Source organism: Sphaeramia orbicularis, chromosome 16, assembly GCF_902148855.1.
Source record: "Sphaeramia orbicularis chromosome 16, fSphaOr1.1, whole genome shotgun sequence".
Lineage (NCBI taxonomy): Eukaryota > Metazoa > Chordata > Actinopteri > Kurtiformes > Apogonidae > Sphaeramia > Sphaeramia orbicularis.
This window is the reverse complement of record NC_043972.1, coordinates 10,533,791-10,559,521: the sequence shown is the minus strand read 5'-3', so window position 1 is coordinate 10,559,521 and position 25,731 is coordinate 10,533,791. Positions and strand designations below refer to the sequence as shown.

Sequence of the window (25,731 nt, the reverse complement as noted above, 5' to 3'; positions counted from 1 at the left end):
GCTGGAGTCTATTGTGTGATCATTTATATGTGTTTACAGACAGCTGTTTTTCCAGACTTAAATATTACAATGTAAGCAACAAAAATCCGCTTCAGAGATTTGAGCTCATTACATATTCACATGAATGACATAAATAAATAAATAAATAAATAAATAAATAAATAAATGTTGCGTCACAGACACAAGGTTACAAAGCACCCCATTAACTACAAAACTATTTTTTCAGTAATAAAACACAAAACTAAATTTGTAAGCCACTTTTAAGAAAACAACAGCTTTATTCTGCAAGCGGAATTAATTTCTACAACATTTTTCTTGATTTTCCTTTGAATACACTAATATTTGTGGCTAAAATTCTGTATGTAAATTGAGAAAGCTGTTGTTAACTATGGTAAAATTAAATATGTTGTTTGCAGTTTTAATCCTGTTTTAACCCACGGTGTGATATCTCTCATATTAAACAAATAATATAATATATGTGGACAAGCCTTTATGTGTGAGTAACATGTGTATTTATGCTATTTCTTTTTTTTTTTTTTTTTTTTTTTTTTTTTTAATAATTTTATCCTATGGACCTAGTTTCTGTGTCGTTAATAAAGCTTGAATGAACGAATGAATGAATGAATGAATGCATGAATGGATATAGCCTCTCCTTAATTACATACTCACATACATGTAAAAAAATAAAATAAAATAATAATGATAATAATAACGCAAAAAAAACCCAATACGACTAAAGGAGGTAACGCTAAGGCTATCATGGTTTATTGATAGTTGTGTGTTCGCTACATGTAATTAAAAAACAACAACAACAAAAAAAAAACATATTTATTTATTTTGCGTTATACAGAGTACAATGGAAACATAAAAAGTGCAATACAATATTAATATAATAACATGAACAGAACAGAACAGAACATAGCCAAAATATGCAAGCACAAATAATATTTCGCGACATATTAGTATTTTACTGCTGTGGTTCACTGTGTCGTAAACGCACCACATCCGGCGTGACCGCAAACTGACCAATCAGCGTGCGCGCTGAGCGGAAGCGGTACATTTGAAAACTGGCAGTTGAAGGCGAGCCCTTTCGTGTCTGAGAAGAGAAAAAGAATTAATAACAAAGTACACACGGTAAGACTTATTTCAGTCACCAGTCTTTGCTTATATGATTTTATGATGCCTTTGTAAATGCTTACCTTTCCTTAGCTTTGCGTAGAAGATGGAAGCTAGTAAACGTTAACTGAGTCATGAAGTAAATGTTAGCTAGCTAGGTTAGCTAGCATGCTAAACAAAACATACACACACGAAATAATAAACTTTGGTAATGGACGATCGGTGTCCGGGGAGTTATCTGATTGAATGCATCGATAAATGATTGTTTTCTTCATTGCACACACGTTGTAGAAACCTCTTATCCAGGTAGTGATGTTTACTAGCAGCATATTAGCAATAGAAAACCGATCATACAACAGTGGTCGTAATGTTGCTCTGCTCATTTCAGATGCAACTAAATGCATTGACAGTGTTTTAATAATGATATAGCAAGCAGCGACTGTTATTGATTTGAGGTTCTGACCAGCATAATGTACATTTCATTATTCCATTTATGCTTCAGATGGATGAAGAGGAGCATACAGACAGAAAGCAGCAACTTGCCATGCTTTTTCAAAAGCTCAACAAAATTAAGAAGTATCTTAATGAAGGTAAGGCCCTGCAGACATATCACCTAAGATCAGTATAACAACTGTTTATTTTATACCTCAGAAAGTCTTCATAACACTGTTCACTTGTCACAGATGACACAGATAACATTAACCAGGTCATTGGCTCAAACTCACCTGATGCATGCCTCTCATATCTGATGGAACTGGAGAAGAAAGGAGACCCTCAGTTGGATCGTAATCATCTCACCAGACTTGTGGACTTTTATACCAGAGTATTCTCTAATATGCCACTGGGGAAACACTGTCAGAATGAAAGCTATGCAAGGATGTTGGTCAGATTTGCAGAGCTCAAAGCGTGAGTAACTGTTTGTCATGGTTATTATGATATAATTTTTCCATTGTTTGACTGTCAGCAACAGAGGATTACTGCATAATTGTAGCATGTTTTCTTCTTCTCAAAATTGTGAAAGAACAGAATGAATAACTCTGCCTGTTCAGTGACTGTACAGTATGATCAGTAACAATAAGTAATAGTTTATCAAGGTATCATTAGTTAGTACTAAAATTAATGGTCTATGTTTGTAATTTTTAGATTCGTCTTAGAATGTGTGATGGAAATTAGGTCTATTAATCATGTTTTTTCATCATTTAGAATACAAGACGTGAATGAAGCGGAGTCCAACTTCAATGTCGCGAGATCTCACAGCCAGAACTTTGCATTTGTCCACATTGCACATGCAGAGTTTGAGCGTTCTCAAGGTAGAACATTGTGCCCTCTGCTGTTCTTTGGACAACAACAACATGCTCTTCTGTCTTTATATGTTGTGTTTCACTGTCTGCCCTTTTGCATCTCCAGGAAACACAAAGAGAGCAGTGTCTATATTACAGAATGCTCTTGAGCTGGGTGCCAAACCAAAGGAAATGCTTGAGGCTGCGCTACAGACCATGCAGCCAGTGAACACACAGCTCTTCTGTCCAGAGGACAAGGAGAATGTTCCAGGTTGGGGATTATTAATATTTAGTTCCATGATGTAATCACATATCATTATTTTTCTGACATACAGTAGTTTTTTGAAATGTCACTGAAAATACAGTATTACATTGTAGAGTTACCATTTTACTTGATGGTTACTTATTGCACCTTCTTACTATAATTTCCTTTTTTTTTCTTTCAGTTTTGCAAAACAGTAATGTTCACGATTCTGTCAAGAAAGGCTCAGAGTTACATAAAGTAAGCAGGATATCAGATGGGACTGGTGAATTCCAGATGTCCAGTATCTTTGGTTCAAGGTAAACAAAAATGGTTTTCATTGTTTTGGAGACTTTTGTTGATTTTGCGGTTGTGACACATTTGTCTCTATCCTCTGACCCTCAGCACTGAGCTCCACGGAGGATCAGATGAGCAGCTACCAGGCTGGAGGTCTGCATCTCAACGCAAAAGAGCCATTGGCTTGGTGAGAGCTGCAATAGATGGTTTTCTACATATGTTCAGAACATGTGTTGAATTAAGTATCAAACACTCACAGAATTTTTATTTTCTTTTGACCTTTTTATATTCCAGCCAGGGAGAGTTCCTGTTGTACCATTTTCTATCCCAGAAAAGGAGGATGATGACTTCATGAATGGGAAGTCCTCGAAGGGATGTGACATTTCAGTTCCCACCAGTTTGTCTAGGTAAGTTCATGCAGTCATGGGTTTATCTTCATATGTACAATTATTAGAGATTCTGATGGAGACAGCAGGGATGTCTTCTCATGGGCTATTCATCTTATTTGCTGCTCTAGAGGAGGAAATTTTAAACCCTTTATAGTCATAAAATAGCAGTTCTGTGGTTGTTAAAATGAGTAATACATTTTTCTGTTATGTGTTGTCATTTTTTCCCATCAATTGCAGTCTATTTAGAGTGTACAAATTCATTTTTTTCTTTTTGTAAATATAGCATTTTGAAACGGCATTATATTCATACCATTTAATGTATTCCTTCATAGCTTAAATTTACTCAACTCTTTGAATTGTTAATTTGTTTTAGGCAAACATCTGGTTCAAGTGTGAGCACCGTTTTTGGATTGTCATCAGCTAAGAGAAGTTCCCTCGACAGAGAGTTGGTCAGTCTTCCAGTGAGTAGAAGTTATTTTTATTTTTGAATGAACAGAATCCAGAAAAAGGAGCTTTTTCATCAACAGTACTCAGTTCAGTCTAGTTGTCTGTATCACAAAGATGGACGTTATCTTCTCACTGTTGTTTTTAGCCTCCAGTGGTCAGTCCAGAACACTACCCCTGGGAGGACCAGGCTGCTGTGGACTCAACCACCACACTCCTTCACACCCGTGACACCAAGGACACATTAAGGATGGAAGGTACTGTATGATTAGAATAATGCTGCTCAGTATCCTGTTGTATATTTAGTGTCTGACTTTACTCTGTTCCCTTTTTGTCTTAGCAGATGTTACTTGCAATTTTGACCAGGTCATCAGTTCACAGTCTCCTGAGTCGTGTTGGACATTCCTTATGAACCTAGAGAAGAGAGGAAACCCACACACAGACGTCAACCTCCTCAATAAACTCAAGGACTGCTACTCGAAAGTCTTCTCCAGAATGCCAATAAGACAGTACAGCAAAAACGCAAGCTATGCCAGAATACTGGTCAGATACGCAGAACTGAAGGGGTGAGTGTTGAGTGGAAAGCCCAATCCCATTTCACCCCTTGGCCCCTCCCCCTCCATTTTGAGCGTTCACACGAAGGGGTAGGGGTGTTCCGATTCTTGATGAGTTTGCGGGGGAGGGCTGTTTGGCCCTCAAAATGGAGATTTTTCAGGACCACACTACAAATGGAGGGGTATGAGAAATCCCCCATAGTTCAGTTCAAATCATCGGCAAGACAGAGTAAACTCATGCAGCCGCAGTAGCAAGAGGCAATGAAGCCATTTCTGTATTTGTTGCTGCTGCGGCCATAATGCAGCTGCCTGAGTGACTAGGGATGTAACGATATGAACATTTCATATCACGGTTATTGTGACCAAAATTATCACTGTTATCATTATTATCGCAGTATTGTTGAAATTGTGCTCAAAATGTTCAAAAAGTACTAATACACACACTGAAATAATTTAACCAAGTTGTATTTAAAAAAAAAAAAAAACAACAAAAAAAAACAAATAAAATAATAGGCACAATGTACTTTCTGTTGCAGAAACATTCAAATATTAATCCTAAGGGGTCTGAGCCTATTTTGTCCATTTTTCAGTTCTTTCGAGTTTGCCTTTATATATTATATAAACAAATGTTTACTACTGTATACCCATGTTTGGTATCTTTTTTTTCAGCACAACTTCATCTATATCATGTGCCTCTTATTTTTTTCACTTTAACCTACTATAAAACATAAAAGGACAAAAAACACACAAAAAACCCATAAAATCCAATTTGAAAAACGTATAAAATTTATTGCATAAATAACACAAACATGCTTAACAAACCTTTTCAAAGACTTTAAAAGTGAATATTGGTTCCAAATACTAGGTATATACTATTAAAATTGTCATAAATTAAAACTATACTCAAATATTTGACATAAAAGCAGATCTTTACATAGGGTTTTTTCTCCTAAAAGTGCAGTAATCAAACATGGTTATCATAATAATTAGAATTTAAATGTTAATACTAACCGTCTGCAATTTTACCGCAGTTTATTGTTATACCGGTAATTGTTACATCCCTATGAGTGACCTACCGGCTCTGTTTGTAAACAAATGAATTTTTATGGTGGAGTACACTTTGGAATTGTTCACAGTGAGGGAAGAAATTCAGGTGCGGAATTACGGAAAGACTTATGGATTTGTAATACTTAGGCTATGACTCAGGTTTTACAGATTTAATGAAAAATTGGTGATGAAAGTCATACGCAGCTTTAAGAATGATGCCACAGTACAATTAAAAAATAATTTTAAAGAAAGGAAACACTAAATGTTGAGCTATTATGTGATACATGTCCGTTTAATATCGTTCTATATGACTAAAAATACATGTATACACCATTTCTACTCACCAAGTGTTATGTGTTAATATGTCCGTTTCTTTTAGTTAATTTGTTTTTTCTTGTGCAGGATTGAAGACCCAGATGAAGCACAGGACCACTTCATTGTTGCAAGATCCAACTGCAAAGCGTTTGGATTCGTCCACATCGCACACGCCCAGTTTGAGGTTTCCCAAGGTACGAAAGCAGTTTATTAGTGTTTCATTTTGTTTTCATGTGCTACATAAAATAAACCAAGGCAAGCAGTTTACAATCACTACATCACCTCTGAGTATGATCTGTTACTCTCCTAAATGTAATTCTTCATCCTTCTCCCTTTTTAAGGCAATGTGATTAAAGCGTCCTCAATTCTACACAAAGCTCAGACATTAAAGGCCAAACCAGCTGAGCTCCTGGACTTGGCCATACGTAACCTCAAAGCAGGAGAAAAGCAGCTGTTACCCCCCAAGGAGGAGGAACCCCCCACAGGTAGAGATCAATAGAAGATGTCCTATGGGTTATGGCACTGGCGTGGTCATAGTCACGCTAACAATGTCTTCGTTCTTCATCTAGACTCACAGGCTGGTGTTTCAGTAAGCTGTGGGTCAAACCAGGAGCTCCAACTTCCTGGTCGGGTCCCAGTGAACCGACCTGTGGAGCAGCCGAAAGCTAAAGAGGCCGTATCGGAGTGGAAGGTCCCAAATGTGGTCAGCAGGCACGTTTCTCCAGAGGTGGGATGATGTTTTATCTACAGCTGTATTTGAACCACCTGGTTGACCTTGAGTTCTTCTGATCAGACTCGGCTTTATGTCATTAAATCATTAAGGCCCATACATGCTTTCTGTTAAAGATGCATACGGACGCAGCGTTCTGTCCGCCCTCTGCGTTCATTACACCTTTATTTCTGTCTGTTTTTTGGGAGTTTGCAGACACGAAGCCAAACAGCAAATACGGAGCAGTACCCCCGGGAACCAAGATTCTTTTGATTATCAATGTATAAACAACGAAATTCTGCTGCGCTTTACGGAGACGGTCATTCTACAGTAAAAAAAGAAAATATACCTGTTTACATAGTATTAAATAGTAGAGGAACCAATAACATAAACTGCTTGAATTTGACCGTGAAAACTGTGTATGAACCCTGTAAATAGAATAGAATGAAAACTACCATAAAATCTGCTACTATATGATAAAATGAACGTCTGATTATGTACAATATACAGGTGGGGGTGCATGTAAGCAGCAACATTTATGAAGACCAAATGTAATGACAGACAGGTCCTCAGTGCTGATCCTTCTTTCCAAATGTCTTTCGTTCAAGGATAAACGAGTGACGCCTCCAGACCCCAGACCCATTCCCCGTTTGATGGATTCCCTACTGACTCCGTCCCTCCAGCTTCCATCCAGACAGAACCCACAAACCGTCTGTCAGACTCCAAACAACTACAGAACCGCTACAGAACCACCCTCTGCTAACAGGTAGGAGCTTCAAGAACGCACGACTCTTTATTTTTTATTTATTTTTTTATTCTAACTTGTCTTGTTCAGCATCATAACAGCAGAATGGTAGTCTGGCTGCCTTTTTGTGCTGAATAAATTTGCTTTGCCAAGGGAAACGTCATAAAGTATATGAGGCTCCCCTTGATATTCTACTGTCTTCATTATGAGTTTTGTTGAACCACATGTCGATGCTGGACCTGACATAGATGAACAGGGGGAAGGAGAAGAGAAGAAAAGAGTGAAGGGGAGAGAAAAAGAAAGAAGGTGGCACACATGACTTTAAATCAGGGGTGTCAAACATACGGCCCGTGGGCCAAAACAGGCCGGCCAGAGTCCAGTCCAGGCCATGGGATGAATTAGTGAAATGTAAATATTAAACTAAAGATATAAACAATAAAAGGTGTCAGAATCCTTTTAGTTCAAGGGTCACATACAAACCAATTTCATCTAATGGATCAGATCAGTAAAATAATATAATAACCTATAAGTAATGACGACTCTAAATTTATGCTCTTTGTTTTTTCTTTGTTTGCTTTCTTTTTGCTTTCTTTTTGCTTTCTTTCTGTTTTACATGAGAATGTTTACATTTACAAACTATCCTTTCACAAGAAAAGGGGAATAACATTAACAACAGTGTTCTTCAGGCACAACAGTTGTTCCTTTTTTTCTATTATTCAATTTTTTTTATTTTTATTTTTGTCTTGTTTTATTTTTTCCCTGTGTTTTGTATTATATTTGTGTCTGAAATAAACTAAACTAAAGCTGAAATTGCCTTAAGAAAAATCAGTGTAATTGTACCATATTCTGCCTGTTATTAAACGTTTGGTGTATTTGTAGATCCACTGTGATCTGCAAATTGGAATGTACATGTATATTATAAACTGAGGCATAATATTGTTAAAATTGCACTCATTTTTCTTAAGAAATTTCAGGTTGTTCATGATGTTCACATTTTTTGAAGGCTAGTTTCTATTTTCATAATGTAATTGTACTTTCTTCACTCTGAAACATTGGGAAAGTTTGGAGTTGTCATTATTTGTAGGCTATTAGATTCGATTAGACAGAAGTTTATTGATCCCTGGGGTATTATTATGTTATTATTTTACCGGTCCAGCCTGCTTTAGATCAACTTTGGCTGAATGTGGAACCTGAACTAAATGCAGTGTGACGCCCCTGCTTTAAATGATACCCAAACACAGGGACACATGGAAAAAATGATGTAGGTCTTGATTTTACTTTAATAATCTTTGTTCTTCCAAAAACAACCCTGGCAGATTTGCTATTTGTCACAGTTTGTATTAATTACACAACTTCCCAGTAACACAGTGAAACGTTATCATGAGTAAACCTCCTCTCGTCTCTTCACCAGCTTTATCACCCCTGTTGTAAAAAGATGTCCAGAAGTGGTTTCGTCCGCAGCAGCAGCGCACAGAGTCCAACCGGGTCAACAGCCGTGCACGCCACAAAACCCAGCGCCTTGTTTTCAGACGCCACAGGTAAAATCGTCTCAACACAACTTTATTTACAATGCACTTTAAAAACAACATGGTCAAAGTGCTGCACACAGACATAAGGACAAATAAAACACATTAAAGAATTAATAACAATAAACGCCAACCTGAGTTAGCCAAGAACCAAAGAGAAACAGTACATTTTAAGAGAGGATTTAAAATGTCGCCCTGCCTGATGTGCAAAGGTCGTTCATTCCACAGTTTGGAATCAACAACTGAAAAAGCCTGGTCACCTTCAGCTTCCTGTTTGTCTGTGGGATGAATAACAGTGACTGATCTGTACGACTGGAGCAGGTCACACAAATACTGTGGGCCAAGGCCACTGAGGCATTTAAAGACAAATACAAAGAATTTTAAAATCAATTCGCAAACAAACTGGGAGCTGATGAATTCATGCTAAAATTGGGATGATATGGTCGTTTTTTGGTTTCAGTTAAAAGTGGAGCAGCAGCGACTTTAAACCGGCTGCATTTGATCAAGGGATGTCTGGATAAACCCAATTCTAAACTTTATAAAGTGCATCGCAGTCATCTAAGGCTACGTTCAGACTGCAGGCAAATGTGGCCCAAATATGATTTTTTTTTTTTTTTGCCCGTATGTGACCTGTATCTGATCTGTTAAAGACAGTTTGAACAGCACTAATCCGACCCAGGCTACTTTCACATATGGTCCTAAATCTGATACGGATCTGATATTTTGTAATGCGACTTCAGTCTGAACAGCCAGGTCTCATTCATCCGACCTTTACATCATCGAAATGCGACAAATGTCCCATTCCTGTGTCCCAGGAGGAGGAGCGGCGGAAAAACACATTTCCTTCTGTAAACACAGTGTGTATCTGCATGGTCAGGTATTCCGTCAGGACCTCTTTAGTGCATGTGGGTCACTTCAGGATCACATTCAGTTCAGACTCAAAACTGATACAGGTCGCATTTAATGTGTGATATGAACGAACACACAAAAAAATCGGATTTTACCAAAAAATCCAAATCGAGCATTAAGACCTGCTGTCTGAACATCTGGGGAGGAGTCACGTGATGGTGGTACGTTAGTAAAGTAGTAAAATCAGCTGTTCTTCACCTGTTGAATAAATGAACTGGGGGGTTCCTACTTTGCTGACCGCGAAAAGTATACTTTCTTGCCCGTTTTTAGCCTTAATAAATGACATTCCCCTGGAGGTTAGTTTTTATTTTTTTAGCAGCGCATCCGGCAAGTAACGATCCTTTTTCCCTCACTTAGCCTGTTGGCAACTACACTATTGTTTTATTAAAAGTTGCTGCAACACATGGATTAAAATCTCAAAATGATACAGAGAAAGAACTAGTGTAACTTTGGTCAGCTGTCTTTCGTCTGATCTCTGTCGTTGTAATCTGGGCCTGGATCTGACGGTAACTTGTCTTATAGCTGCTCTCTGTAGCCCTGGAAACATTTTTGGTGACTTTCTTTTTTTTTTGTTTTAATCTCGTTTTAGTCCATTACCACATTATCAAATGAAGCCATCACCATTAAAGGCAAACAGTTCTTCATCCTGAAGATGATTGGACGCGGTGGATCTAGTAAGGTAAACCATTCTCCTGAGTCTGACATGCAAAAGTCATTATTCTCCATCTTTTCCAGTACTGTGTCTTTATAGTCTTGACCTAAAAGTTTTTGTTTTTTCCCTCTCAGGTCTACCAGGTCCTTGATCACAAAAAGCAGTTGTTTGCAGTGAAATTCGTGGACCTGGAGGAGGCCGACGCTCAGACGATAGAAAGTTACAAAAACGAGATTGAGCATCTGAACCACCTGCAGCAGTACAGCGATCAAATCATAAAACTCTATGACTAGTGAGTTGAAAAGCATAGAAATGGATGATAAACAAAGAGGTTATTGTGGTTTTTGTTGAATATATTCACAATGTTGCCTTTTGTCTTAACAGTGAAATAACCAGCAACTACATTTATATGGTGATGGAGTGTGGAAACTTGGATCTGAACACTTGGTTACGAAACAGAAAATCTGTGAACCCACTAGAGAGGAAGTTCTACTGGAAGAACATGCTGGAGGCTGTCCACACCATCCACAAACACGGTGGGTTATTTGTCTGTGTCGCGCTCACTGCTGCTCTCCCACTGACTCCCACTGTTTTTACTAAATTAATCTGTACTTCTGAAAACTCAATTTACATGTTCTGTCTTTGGCAGGAATTGTCCACAGTGACTTGAAACCGGCAAATTTTGTCATTGTGAACGCATCACTTAAACTGATCGACTTTGGCATCGCAAACAGAATCCAGCCCGATGTCACGAGTATTATGAAGGATTCACAGGTCAGATTAATGTCGACGATGGTCATTTAACCCATAAAGACCCAAAAGCATCTGCTGATCTAAACCGTTTAATACCTGTTGATCCACTAATCCTATTAATACATGCAAATACCACTGGTCTACATTTTTTTTTTTAATTATCTGCCTCAGAGGTTGAATGTGTTATGTATTTTAATCAGATTAATTGGAAAACAAATGACTAAAGTGCTGGTTTGCTGATGTTTTTTAGTTATATAACAGTGTTATTCCACATATATGTTGCTTTATGTCCATTTATCCAATAGATTTATAAATGTTCCTCTAGATAGAACCTGTAAAGTGAATGTATTGTCACGTGCAGACAGTGTTTTGAAGTAGATCTGGTAGCTCTGACACTAATATTCATTCAGAGTTGAACCCATTCTCTCGTTAATTCTTGAATTTCACATTTTGACCCAAGACTTTATCTTGGAAACTTCAGCCAACCAGCATTTAGGACTGGATTTGTCTATCAGTGACTCACATGTGGTAAAATTTCACTACTTTTATCCTGGAAGCATTTGACTTGTAGACCAGTGTAACTGGTGTAAAATGCAGTTATTCCTCTTTTCATGGTCATCAGATATGACCCATTTGGACGTTTAGAGGCTCCGTAGTTACCATGGAAACATCGTCATCTTCTATAGCATTGATTCACCAGTAAAACCCATGGAATTGGATCAATGACAGTGGATGGACACACTCATTTTTATGTTCAGTTACAGATACATTTTACTGCAGCAGTCACTTTTTCTTCAATTTTAACTGTTTTGGTATAATAGCCTTTGAATTTACTTTGTGTTTCCATGAGCATCTAAATTGATTATATGATTTACAGTTAAAAATGCAGAATATAGAAGATAATATGATAATAAATGGTGAAAAATCCCTTAAGAAAGGATAAATAAAAAGAAAAATTCATCTGGGAACTGCAACAAAAGTAGCTCTGGGTCTTTATGGGTTAATATACAGTATAATGTATAAGACTGTAACTTACACCAGGATGGGGGGGTTAAATTTTAACTAACATTTCAAATGAGCTGGAAAGTTGATTACAAATAACAGATTCACCCACAAATTAGGATGTACTTCTACAGGAGGACATCTTACAAAACTGAAATGTGTAAAACAATAAAAACACATTTAAATTTGTGGCTAATTTAATGCTACTGTTAACCACATCATAGTTCTCGCAGGTCCTAACCAGGTACATCAGTCAGATTAATGGAAATGTGGGGTTTTTTTTTTTTTTTTTTTTTTTGACAAATTCAGATGGGAACCCTGAACTACATGCCCCCTGAAGCCATCAAAGACACGTCTTCATCCCACTCAGGAAAAGCCCGCTCAAAGGTACTTTTACTTAATAATCGAAGTCAGACTTGGTTGTAGTAAAGGACTGAGTGTTAAACTTTTAATATGTATTTGACTACAGATCAGCCCCAAAGGTGACGTGTGGTCCCTCGGGTGCATCCTGTACTGTATGACGTATGGGAAGACTCCGTTTCAAAGCATCACCAATCAGATTACGAAGCTGCACGCCATCATCGACCCCGCCCACAAGATCGAGTTTCCTGACATCGCAGAGAAGGATTTACTAGACGTGTTGCAGGTGAGAAACGTTATGTGTGTATGTGTGAGATGTGAACATTAAACATACTAGCTGTCTACTGTTAACAGGAGCAGCTGTAGTTTTTTATCTAAATGTGGATTCAGATTAGATTAGATGGAACTTTATTGATCCCTCGTGCAGAGCCCTCAAGAAACTGAGGTTCCAGTAGCAGCATAACACTGAACATACACATATAAGAAACATTACAAGAAAATAGTAATAACAATAACTATAAAAACAGTTGTGAAAAAAAAAAAAAACAGGCAGTTGCGCAATAGAATCACACTTTGTCATTCAACATATGGCATGTAGAACGAAATTCCAATCCACAGAATGGATAGTGAAGTAAGGCTGACATTTAAAAAGAATCACACATATTTAAATAGACAAAAACACATATTTTTTCCCCCCTTTTTTTAAATATCAAAAACAAAAGCAGAGTGCAGATAGTATAATAATAAATAATAGGCATAGAGGAGAAAGTGACTGGAAAATTATGTAAAAACATATTATTGCACATTGTAATTATGATCAAATCTGGATATTACACTGTGTAATTTTGAATTGCACATAAATGAAACAGCACCAGGTGAGTTATTGTTCAGTTATGGATTGAGTTGTGTAGTATTATTATAATTAACAATAATAATAATAATAAGCAATAAGAAAAATACATTGACAATGAAAACAAACATTTCACAACTTAATCTGCACAGTCCCACTGGTGGACCATTAAACATTTGCTCTATCCCTGTATCTCTATCTCTGATCAAATAAAATGTATCCCATATTTTTGTTACAGAGATGTTTAGTAAGAAATCCAAGAGAGAGAATCTCTATTGCGGAACTGCTAGAGCATCCATATCTGCAGCTGAAACCACCAGCTTCACCTGAACCAGGTACGAAAACACACCTTCACATCTGTACGTCACCACTGACACCCAACTGGGTCAACCATCATGTGATATAAACCCGTTCTAAATGACTTTTTTCCAGACCATCCTGTGATATAAACCTGTTCTAAAATGACCTTTTTTTTCCCAGAGCACCCGTCAAACAGTGATCTCAAGAGGATCCTCACAGATCTTGCAGCTCTTCAGTCTCCAAACAGCATCATTCGAGCCGCTAATGTAAGATTATTTATCAGCAGAGCTTTATTTTGCACAGTTTTCTTGTCTGCTAACTCTGCTTTCTGCTGTTTACAGAATCTTGCTAAAATGTGCAGCAGTGGAAGGAAGCTGGATGTTGCAGAGTGCGCCAAGTCTTCAACTTAACTGTCCTGAATATGTGATGGGGATGTTTGTTTTCTTTTTTTTCTTTTACTTGACATCTCTTAACCACTTGCCTACAGTAACAGTATTTTCTGGTGTAAGATATAGACCTAACTCACCTGTGTGTATGTATATATGTTTTTCTTGAAACAAAATTGTTATATTGCTGATTTTTTTTTTCTATATCGTCAGATGAAACCTTTGCATAACATACACCATAGTCAAATAAACTCTGTATTCTGAGGTGATCTTTTATTTGTCCACATATTTGTATAAATAATTAACTTACATTTTACCAGACATCAGTGTCTCATTTACTTCTTATTAGATTAAAAAAATTGTCAATAAGTGATACTTGATAATAATGTATTTTATTTGTATAGTTTTTTGTGATACTCAAAGACTCTTGGATAGCTTTGGAGCTTTTTGTGAAAATGTACTTAATAAAATTTTGAATACTGCCATACAAAGTGGTAAGAGATGAAAAGTAATGTTGCCATAAACATTGTACATCACGAAATTAGAATTAACATGCAGAGTCAGTTAAGTCCACAAAGACAAACAGTGATATACTCTAATAAATATTATGCATTTATTTGATTTAAAACTCATTAATTGGCAGTAGACACTTGGTATCACACCATACACTCAGTGACTGTTGCTATGGATACCATGCGCCGGGCACACCGCCCTCCCTTTGGACCAATCACCAACTTTATCCGCTCCCGGAAGCTGACAGGGAGACAACAGAGGTCTCACTCTGCAATTATTCCCAGATACCATTGTCTGATATCTATTCCATTTGTTTTCTCTTCCACTTGTTTGAGTGGATTGCTGCGTGATATATTGACTTTAGCTGTCGTTTAATTAATTTATCATATCCTGACGTCCTTTCATTGAAAAATCTGTGATATATTGAAAAAAGTGCCATCACTTGCTTGTCTTAACAGGTATTGTAAACGTCATAAATCAATTAATTCGTTAGTATGGCTCGAAAACGACAGAATATGGAAAACACCAACCAAAGAATCCATAATACCATACATTCGTCTCGGACTGGCTAATATCAGACGTTTTTTCATCGATCCTTCCCGCTGTGTGAGTGCATCATCTTCTCAATAGACGATCTCTTCCGTCTGGTTCCGCGTGCCCTTCCTGTTCAGTCATAACAACAGTCATGGCCGCCGCTGCACGGTTTTTCATTCGAGGTGCAAACTCCAGACTTTCCATCTCCGGCTTTGGCACCGGAGCTCAGAGCTGTTTCGGAGCCGCGCTGCTGAGATTATCTCCGGGCTGCAGCTCCCGCACAAAAACACAAAGAAGACATGCATCGCACTTTACCTACCAACCTGACCCCGTCCCGACGCAATATGGTGAGTGTCCGGCTAACGTTAGCATCACCGGCTAACGGCCAGTGACAAGTTCATACACAGAAAGAGTTGTCTTTAGGAGATACTAAGACTTTTTAACTATTAAAAGACAACTTAACTACCGGCATAAGTTTTCGTGAAGGCGTTAAACATGTTTGTGTGCTGTCAATTTGTGTGTCAGTTAAAATATTTGGGTTTAGGTTAGCTACCTAGCATTAGCAATAACCAGTCCTAAAGGCAGTGAACTATGTGAAATTAAGTACACTTTACCTGAAACAAAACACTCACTATTAACGCTTTAAATTATAAATAATGTTGCCAAATACTAGGTAAAATTACATTATGATTCATGCATTGTATGTATTTATTTCATTATGATGAACAGCATGAATGAAAAGGGATACTTGCAGAACAGGACTGACAGCAAAATGCACATTCATTATAAGAAACGTGTTGCATAGTGTGTTTTTTGTTTTTTGATTAATTGTATCAATGTTTTTTCACCTTTTGCACCCGATAATACTGCTTGTAAGGTCACCAGATGTCCAGCTTTATGTGGGGCTGCACAGCATTTTATCAACCCCTGTACCCCATCTTACATATCCTACATTTTGACAGATTCTGAATGAAATGCACGAGAGAAAGAAGTGTTACATAAGACACATAAGACATATGAAGCATAGACTTTAATTAATGCAAACTACGTTCAGATTGTAAGGAAAATTGCATGCAAATAAAATATGTTCAACCCACCAGCGTCTATAGGGGGATGCTAGATTTATGTGCACGAAGTTGTTCTGCTTTTAATTGATATGTTTTGACAGCATATGTGAATTAGAAAAGGTCAAATCATTCAGGAATACAGCAACACATACTGGTGAAAGTTTTTGAGTGGGTGAGAATGTTCCTTTTCATAATTTTGAAGTATTAAAAATGTACATACAGATGTGTATTATTATTAGTATTATTAGTATTATTAGTATGTATAAGTAAATAATTATATAAAATATGCAGGGTTGATCCATTTCATAATTTTTGAAATACTATTAAAATATTTAGGAATACAGGATGCATATGCTTGTATTTCTTTCTTTTTTACATTTAATTTTCTTAATAAAAAAAATATGTGTCAAGTATCAATAAAAGTATGTGTCAGAGTATCCAGAGTAATATTACAGGGGTCCGGCCCACAGTCCAAAGCATTGCGATAATTTGACCCATGGGAAAATATATTTGAATAGCCCTGGTCTATGATGACGCATGCTCAGACCATGCAATGTTTTCAAAGTGCTGGAAAACAAAAACAAAAAAAAACCCTTCCCCTCAGTTTTGTTTAATATTGATAAACCATGTAAAATCAGAGATATGATTGTTTTAATTTTCAATTCTATCTTCATATGTTCATATGTGAAATGTAGGTTTACTTTTTTTTAAACAGTCCATTAAGCCTTGATTTTATTATAATAAATAGTTTATTTTTTTGATTCAGATTTGAGGATTAGTCCAGGTTTTTTTTTGTTAATAAAGTAGGTTAAAGTATACAAATAATTCTCAGATCCCCTCAGTGAAACATGGGTATGGTAAACAGTTTTTAATTTGATATATAAAGGTAAAATCAGAAGTACTCAGAGATGGTCATGGTAGGCCCAGACCCTTAAGGGTTAACCTACACAGTGTATTGGTTGTGTTTATTTAGACATGATATCATACGCTGAGACGACCTGTCAACATTGCTGACGTTTCCCACATTGTCCAACTCAAACACACTCCGGTCAGTGTACCCCCGCTGTGATAAGGTGCAATAAGAGTCACACGACGTACGAGGCCTGTGTTTGTCCTTTGATAAATTTGAGCAGGATGTTGGCACAAAAATACCTACTAATATTTTGTCTGAATCCTGTCAAACTGGATACCATCAAACAATTGGAAATATATTCCTCGTACTGTAACAAAGAAGAGTTTGTCATCGACCGAAACTGGTGAATCATTGCCTTTATTTCCTGAATTTTGTGTCTGAGCGTAAATAACTGGTATGATTCCTTGTATATCTGTCCAACACTGTACTCTTTGTATTCAAGAAGCACTTAAGTGATATGTTTTTTTTTTTGGCTTTTATCTGTGAATGTCTAGGACCCACCCAGAAGATGAACTTGTTCCAGTCTGTTACAAGTGCCTTGGACAACACTCTGGCCAGCGATCCGACAGCAGGTGACGCAAAACAGCCACGTTATTGTTATTACTGTATGAAATATGAGAATAAGCAGTGAATACATAAAATGTATTAGTACTGAACAGGATCTCAGTACAATGTTGGACTGTGATCAGATACTTCACACTCAAAAACTGACTCTTTGCTGAGGTTGAGCAAACACACCTTTAATAGAGTCCAATAGAAACACAGTAATTAATGAAACTGAATGAGTAGGTTTTAAATCTAAAGGCAGATTTTATGATAGTTTTATGTCACTAGCCTCATAGTTTCCTGACTCATACACAAATGGACAAAAGTATGTAGACACGTTGAATTTAGGTTTTTTTTTTCTAACAGGGGTCTGGGATACAAAACAATAATGACTAATGTCAGAATATAGTTTTATGTTAGGATAAATATCATATTTATTATTAATATTGATGTTTATATGTCAAATTAGTATGAACAGGACATCTTACAGCTGTAGACATGATGTGTCCCAATATTTATGTCCATATGGTTTGTAAACATCAATATTTCTTTAAAGTTTGATGAGAGGTTTTTCTTCCAAAGTGAGATGTGAAGAAAGTAGATGGTTTGCAAAAACAAAAAATCTGTAAAATGAACAGAATAGGCAACAAAATTAATAGAAATGAACACAGGCATAAAAAATTAACAAAAAAAAATCCTCAAAATGAACAAAAATGAAGCAAAGAGCATCATAATGAGAAAAATACACACACAAAAATAAAGTAGGATAGCTGGTTAGTTGTGGTAGAAAATTATTATTTACAGTCAGAGCATGAAAAATATCATATATATAAAATTATTGTCATGGACAAAAAGAAAAATCAGTGTTGAGAGAAACAGCCCCATCTCTGAGGCATTTTGGAATCAAAGATAACAATTTAAGCCAAACTAACCAATGCAGTGATACTTATCCCATAATATAAAACTCTATTCTGACATTAGTCATTATTGTTTTGTATCCCAGATCCCTGTTAGAAAAGAAACACCTGAATTCAACGTGTCCACATACTTTTGTCCATATAGTGAGGCTAACAGTATGTAGCATCCTAATCTGCAGATGACTTCCTTAGATTGATTCCTCATCCATATCTTCCTATAAAAGCTTCACATTTTGCTTCAAATTACAGATAAATGATTGAGTGCAGAACAGTTTTTATAGTCGGCGTTCTAAACCAAACACACCCCAGGCTGTAGAGGATGATATTTCATATTTAACAACAGTTTAACTGATAGAAATACAACTAACAGGAGGTGTGAATGGGTATAAGGTTCTTCTCTTTATGTTGCTGGCCTTTTTGTTTCGTCTTTTTGTCGCTGACAGTTTTGTCTCGTTAATCCGCAGTGATCTTTGGAGAGGACGTGGCCTTTGGCGGAGTCTTCAGATGTACCGTGGGCCTGAGAGACAAATATGGTAAGGCGCTTTCTTTCCCTGTCTGTTCTAAACAGCTACGGCAGCGGTGAAGAACACTACAACAACTAAATGTGTTCGACCCCCCTGACCTCCAGTGTCTTAGCTCCAGACTGCTGTATGTGATTTATCCACTAGGTGGCAGCAGAAGACTGTGCAAAAACAGCACCTTTCTGCCTCTGATCCAGGGTCAAATTACTGTTCCTGTAGTCGCAGAGGACCGAAAGGATCTGTTTGCACTTTTTACCAGGATAACCCGATTAACTTGATCATACAAAGTCGATGATATTATTATTTTAGGAAGAGTTTTTCTGTCTGATGTAAAATATTCATCAGATTCACCTCAAATTAAAGCCTGCTTTATAAAAGCACAAACTCTTTTTCATCATAGAGATCATGGCATTGGTGATGGTTAGTGTGTGCATTCCATGTATGAACCCTGTACTGTGGACATTTATTTATTTATTTATTTGGTTATTTAGCAGGGACAGTACTGATTAATGAACATTTCTGTAAATGTGCTGGTATTAGCAAAAAAGCTCTTTTTCAAATGTTGTCCCTGGATAAGATGTAAAGTGCCAGCATTCACTCACTGGTTCTCCTACCCCACTCAAAGGTGGGGTAGGAGATCCTGGAAAAACTGTTCCAGCAAGCTACGTTTAGAAAATACACATTCACAAGTCCAAACCTCTTTCTTCAGACTTCCCCCCCGAAGCCATGCCTCCAGAGTACCGGAACGTGCAGTGTTTGTTCCCGAGGGTTCATGAGCACAGCGCAGCATCAATTCGCTGGTGATTTATGTTAGTGACAAAACAGTTTGCTGGCGGGCTTTACATTAAGGCTGCACGACATTGGAAAAAAACTTTTTTAACACTGCGATATATATTGCAATATGAAAAAATACTCAGGAGGATATAATAGCTGTGTGGTGTCGACATAAATGGTCAAACAAATTAGTTGTGTTTCCTCTTGTTTAGGGGTGTAAGAAAATATCGGTTCTGCAATATATCGTGATATTTCTTTTTGCAATACTGTATCGATATTAAAAAGTACTATATCGATATTTTTACGTATTTATTCAAATCCAGATATTGTGGAGGTTCATTTTTTTGGTTTTCTATTTTATTATTATTTAACACTCTTTTTTTTAAAATAATGTTAGTGCCTTTGTTGGGATCGCACAAAAATAATGTTCTGTTGGTAGTTCTGAACTAATAGAATATGAACATTTGAACAGGATCTTAAACTGTAATGTTAGTAAAACATAATTTAAGTTTGAACACAGAAACATTTTGTGATATAGCATTAGATCCTATTCTGATCAGATAAAAATGTGTTTAGTGTTTGTGCAGATTTCTGGTGTAATTCAATTCTTCAAGGAAATGATCATTTAAAAAGGGAAAGAAACAAAAAATTGTCTTTTTCACAGTATCGTGATATATCGTGTCATGATCCTAGTATTGTGATTTGTATCGTATTGCCAGATTCTTGCCGATACACAGCCCTGCTCTTGTTGTGTCAACAGGTGTTTCAGTATCATCCTTCTTCCAGATAACTGAAGTTCCTTTTCTTTTTGGCACCAAGGCTTCATTTACGTTGATTTTTCTCTTGTTCGTTGCTCATTTTTCAATATTGTTACCAGCGACTCACTCCAAACTGATTAAGAACCATTGTGATTGGTGGATCGCTGCGTGCAGTGTGTGTCAGGTACCCAGGTTGAAATTAGATGAGAACACATTGAATGTATTTCCCTCCTACATTGCAGGACCTGCGACGTGACTATTGCGCACACGAACATTGCGATGTCGATGCTCAGACAATATGTTGTGCAGCTCTACTTTCCATTCTAATGTAGCTAAGATAGCCAAGCTCTGGTTTTGGCTTCCAGAGTATCGGAACGTGCAATGTTTGTTCCCGAGGGTTCACGAGCGCGGCGCAGCATGAGTTCGCTAGGGATTTATTTTATTGACGAAACAATATGCTAGCAAACTTTACATTAGAGCTGCATGATATTGGAAGAAACTGACATTGCGATTTTTTAAAAAATGTACATTGCGATGTCGATGCTCAAACGATATATTGTGCAGCTGTCCTTTCCATCCTAATATAGCTAATTTAGCCAAGCTCTGGTTTTGGCTTCGTTTCCTGTACAAGTGCTCCAAGCCTCTGAGAACGCACAATACATGCACGAAGAGGGGTACGAACGGAGGGGGGAGGGACAAATGGCAGTTGAATTTGATAGACATGTCACCATTCAATCATTTCGATGGGCCAGTTAAAATGATCGGATGGTGTGTTTTTCAGTCCTGTCCATTCCACAGGTGACTATTTTTGTGTTGGAGCATTTAATTAATTGCTTGCATTTCAGGATGTTAAGGGGATTTTAAGCAGTATAGTCAAAAATGCTCCAGGAAAACATGTCCTACCCCACCTTTAATGCACAAGAGCCCCTGTTCTGTCACGAACACACCGGAGCTTCTCTCTGTGACCAACACACAGCTGTATCCTCCTGCAGTAAACGCCGTCCTTGTGCCGCGTACATTTGCGCTCGGCTTCCAGTTCGTCACAGAGATATTTATAAAACCGTGAGCGGCAGTTTGTGTTCTGGTCTTGTAATGGATTAGAGGCTGAATTGAAAGTGCAGAACAAAGGGCTGAAGCAGATGCTGCTCTGCTCTATATCAGTGCAGATCTTTTAGCACGTCGCTCTCGCGGCCCTTCCCCTTTGGCTGAGGTCATCGTTTGGGCTGTCGCAATAATGAAATGATTCGGCAATGAACGACTGTCACACACACACACAAATGCGATTAAGCCGTTAATTGTTCTTTTCTGTTCATTTCGTGCTTATAACAGACACAAAATAATAGTTTGCTCATGCATACAGAGTACATCGACTGGAGAAGAGCAGTTTATGTGCATTTAGATAAAAAAATACCATTTCTGTTTGTCTTTTTAGACGTTATACACAATATCTGCACAGCACACATATTGTTAGCCTCATAGCATAATTGTCTAACACTATATTCAGACAGAATGTGTTAATGCACAATTGGGATTTTTTGGTGAAATCTGATTTTTTTGTTGTGTGTGTGTTCGTTCATGTTCCACATAAAATGTTACTTCTATCAGTTTTGAGTATGAACTGAATGCGACCCTGAAGTGACTAGGGATGTAATGATTACCAGTATAACGATAAACCGCGGTAAAATTGCAGACGGTTAGTATTACCGTTTAAATTCTAATTATCATTTTAACAGTGTTTGATTACGACACTTTTCTGGAGAAAACACCTTTGTAAAGATCTGCTTTTATGTCAAATATTTGAGTACAGTTTTAATTTATTACAATTTTAATTGCATATACCTAATATTTGGGACCAATATTCACTTTTAAAGTATTTGAAAAGGTTCGTTAAGCACCTTTGTGTTATTTATGCAATAAATTCTATACATTTTTCAAATCGGATTTTATCTATTTTTTGTGTTTTTTGTCCTTTTATGTTTTTACAGTAGGTTAAAGTGAAAAAAAATAATGGACAGATGATATAGATGAAGTTGTACTGAAAAAAAGATACCGAACGTGGGTATAGTAAACATTTGTTTATATAGTATGTAAGGGTAAAATGAAAAGGACTGAAAAACAGACAAAATAGGCTCAGACCACTAAGGGTTATTATTTGAATGTTTCTGCCAACAGAAAGTGCATTGTGCCAATTATTTTATTTGTTTTGTTTTGTTTTTTTTTTTCCAAAATACAACTTTATTACATTATTTCAGTGTGTATTTAAGTACTTTTTGAACATTTTGAGCACAATTTCAACAATACCGCGATAATAATGATAACTGTGATAATTTTGGTCACAATTACCGTGATATGAAATTTTCATATCGTTACATCGCTAGAAATGACCCACATGCACAAAAGAGATCCCGATGGAATACGTGACCATGCAGGCACACACTGGGTTTACGAAAGGGAATATGGAGGTATCTTGTCTGGGCGCAGAATTGAGACACTTGTTGGATTTCAATAACATGAAGGTCGGATAAATGCAACCCGGCCGTTCAGACTGAAGTCACGTTGAAAAATATCAGATTTGTATCAGATTTAGGACCACATATGAAAGTGGTCTGGGTCGGATTAGTGCTGTTCAAACTGTCTATAACAGATCAGATACAGGTCGCATATGGGCGAAAAAATCGGGTTTGGGCGACATTTACCTGCAGTCTGAACAGAGCCTTAGTCATACAGTATATGGACAAAAGTATGTGGACACGTTGAATTCAGGTGTTTGTTTTCTAACGGGTCTGGGATACAAAACAATAATGACTAATGTCAGAATAGAATTTTATATTATGGGTTAAATATCATTGCATTGGTGAGTTTGGTTTAAATGATCTTTGCTTCTAAAATGACTCAGAGATGGTTTGGGCTTCATTTTTCTCAACACTTTTTTTTTTTATCCATGACTAGGATTTTAAATGTTCTACCTCTGCATTTCTAAAATATTTTTCATGCTCTGACTGTAAATAATAATTTTCTACCACAAGTAACCACTATTTTCTTTACCTGTATGTGTTTTGCTCATTATGATGCTCTTTTCTTTATTCCTGTTTATTTTGAGGCTTTTTTTTCATGTTTTTATGCTTATGTTCCTTATTTTTGTTCATTTTGGAACTTTTTGTTCTTTTTTATGCCTGTGTTGTTCATTTTTGTTCATTTTGTTGCCTATTGTGTTTGTTTTTACAAATTTTTTTTTTTTTTGGCTAACCATCTACATTCGTCACATCTCACTGAGGAAGAAAAATCTCCCATTAAACTTTTTAGGAAATATTGATGTTTTTAAACTATATGGACCAAAATATTAGGACACATCATGTCTACAGCTGTAAGTTGTCATGTTCATGAGGATTTGAGATATAAACGTCAATGTTGATAATCAATATGATATTTATCCCAATATAAAACTATATTCTGACATTAGTCGTTATTGTTTTGTATCGCAGACCCCTGTTAGAAAAGAAACACCTGAATTCAATGTGTCCACATACTTTTGTCCATATAGTGGATAACTTAGGCGATTATGCTATGAGGATAATGAATGATACGATATAATTAACTTAAATGTGCTTTTTAGAGCTTTTAAGTGAAATATTATTAATATCGACTGCCACTAATGGAAGTGAAGGTTGTCAGGATGTAAGAGATGACATGTGTCAGAGCACAGGTTTGAAACTCAAACAGGAAATCAAGTGGAAATCATGATGATATGATATTTTATTTGTCAGTGTTTTTTTATGTTTTATTTATTTTTAAGATGTGGAAACAGTGATTTGGGGACTCGGTGCGAGTTGACCCACGCCTTTTGTGGAGATAAACAAATCATCCTTAGGCGATAAAAACATAACATTTGATTTTACACCAACAAGAACATAATTGTAAATATTTAATTCCATCTTTGCGATTAGATCCACCTGAATCCTACTAAATCTCAGACACTGGACCATTAAAGTTGGGGTCTGTAGAGAAATGCATGTTTTAAATTTAATAAATTGTTTTTATGTTCGCTGTTGTTTGGTGTAGATTTAATCTTCTTTTTTTTTTTTTTTTTTTTTTTTAAAGAGCGAAGCGTCACAAATCCATCCGACAGTAGCCGGCTTTGCCTTTTGTTTTCATTGACGTCAGAAGTGTTGACCTTTGGAGAGGGATCATTATTTTCCATCTCATCCTTGTGTACAGTGACGAGCACAAAGCTGTTTTTATCCCTCTCAGTGCTGAAAGGGCCGGTGCACACCTCTGCCACCCACCGCCTTTATACCCAACAGAGGTTAATGCAGGGCGGACGCTATATGAACGGCTTTGACCACAGCGGATGCATTCACCTCGGTGATCTGGCTCTAACGCCAGCACCGAGTGGACACTTCATAACAGCCAGAGTACACACCGACTCCACGCACTGACCAGCTCTGCCTCTCACTGCTGGATTTAGCTTTTTATGGCTAATTTTTGAAAAATTCTAAATGCGCCTTTACTTCTAATGGTCCATATTGTGATGGTTTATAACATGTAAATGGTTGCAGGTATCAGTATAGTTACTATTGAGCACTGAAGTCATATATGGACTTTGATTTGGGTCGATGACCTTTGACCTTGAGTGACCTTGAAGGGTCAAACTCAATGTCACCAATGTCTAGATTTCAACAATCTTCTTCTCCGACGAAACTGCTGGTCAGACTAATTTAAAATATTATATGTATCTTCCTTGGGACAATGTCTTCAAAGTTAATTCACAATTTTCAGAAATTTAGATTTTTACCCCGCTCCCCAAAGGGGAGGCAAGGGGTATTGTTTTTGGTTCAGCTTGTTTGTTTGTTTGTTAACACTCTAGCAGCAAAACTATTGGTTGAATTCATACCAAATTGGGTTTGTAGATTGTCAGTGACCCAGAATAGATCTGAAAACATGTTAGGAAAAGTAGGTCGAAGTCCAAATTTTTTAATGAATTTTTTAAAATCCTTTTTTCCCCATTTATTTATAATGGGCAAACTTTCAAATGTCTGTAGCAACAAAACTATTGGTTGAATTCATGCCAAATTAGGTTTATAGATTGCCAGTGACCCAGAAGAGATCTGATTACATTTTGGGAAACGTAGGTCAAAGTTAAAATTTTTTATGAATTTTTATAATCTTTTTTCTCCCATTTACTTGTAATGGGCTGAATTTCAAAAATCTGTAATAACATCAATTTTGTTTCAATTTACTTCAGACTTGGCACATATGTAGAGGCAACTGATACACTGACATCAGCACACGCATAGACATGATGACATCAGCTGG

General features: G+C 36.9%; 2 protein-coding genes across 2 annotated transcripts in view; both read left to right on the top strand.

Moving 5' to 3' along the window:
- The first annotated feature begins 979 nt into the window (after positions 1 to 979).
- Positions 980 to 13,899, top strand: ttk (ttk protein kinase). Its single transcript, XM_030157097.1, has 25 exons — positions 980 to 1,134; positions 1,619 to 1,706; positions 1,800 to 2,022; positions 2,320 to 2,426; positions 2,524 to 2,667; positions 2,843 to 2,957; positions 3,043 to 3,121; positions 3,229 to 3,341; positions 3,697 to 3,784; positions 3,916 to 4,024; positions 4,111 to 4,333; positions 5,771 to 5,877; positions 6,025 to 6,168; positions 6,253 to 6,410; positions 7,001 to 7,158; positions 8,549 to 8,675; positions 10,162 to 10,251; positions 10,359 to 10,516; positions 10,609 to 10,760; positions 10,874 to 10,998; positions 12,289 to 12,366; positions 12,449 to 12,625; positions 13,428 to 13,524; positions 13,670 to 13,755; positions 13,831 to 13,899. Exons 2-25 carry the CDS (start codon positions 1,619 to 1,621, stop codon positions 13,897 to 13,899), a joined length of 3,015 nt encoding a protein of 1,004 aa, XP_030012957.1. The 5' UTR covers positions 980 to 1,134.
- A 1,147-nt stretch (positions 13,900 to 15,046) lies between these two features.
- The window catches only part of bckdhb (branched chain keto acid dehydrogenase E1 subunit beta), a 108,209-nt gene continuing 97,524 nt past the window's right edge, over positions 15,047 to 25,731 (top strand). The window contains exons 1-3 of the mRNA XM_030157118.1: positions 15,047 to 15,269; positions 17,397 to 17,474; positions 18,830 to 18,898. Coding sequence (XP_030012978.1) covers positions 15,074 to 15,269; positions 17,397 to 17,474; positions 18,830 to 18,898 — 343 coding nt within the window. The 5' untranslated portion in view covers positions 15,047 to 15,073. The remainder of the gene's footprint in view (positions 15,270 to 17,396; positions 17,475 to 18,829; positions 18,899 to 25,731) is intronic.

What these genes read in the sequence shown, in the direction of transcription:
- ttk (XM_030157097.1), top strand. Translation starts at nt 1,619, where the DNA reads ATGGATGAAGAGGAGCATACAGACAGAAAGCAGCAACTTGCCATGCTT. An exon ending in CCACACCATCCACAAACACG is followed by an intron (nt 10,761 to 10,873) that starts GTGGGTTATTTG and finishes TGTCTTTGGCAG; the next exon opens with GAATTGTCCACAGTGACTTG. An exon ending in GTATTATGAAGGATTCACAG is followed by an intron (nt 10,999 to 12,288) that starts GTCAGATTAATG and finishes TGACAAATTCAG; the next exon opens with ATGGGAACCCTGAACTACAT.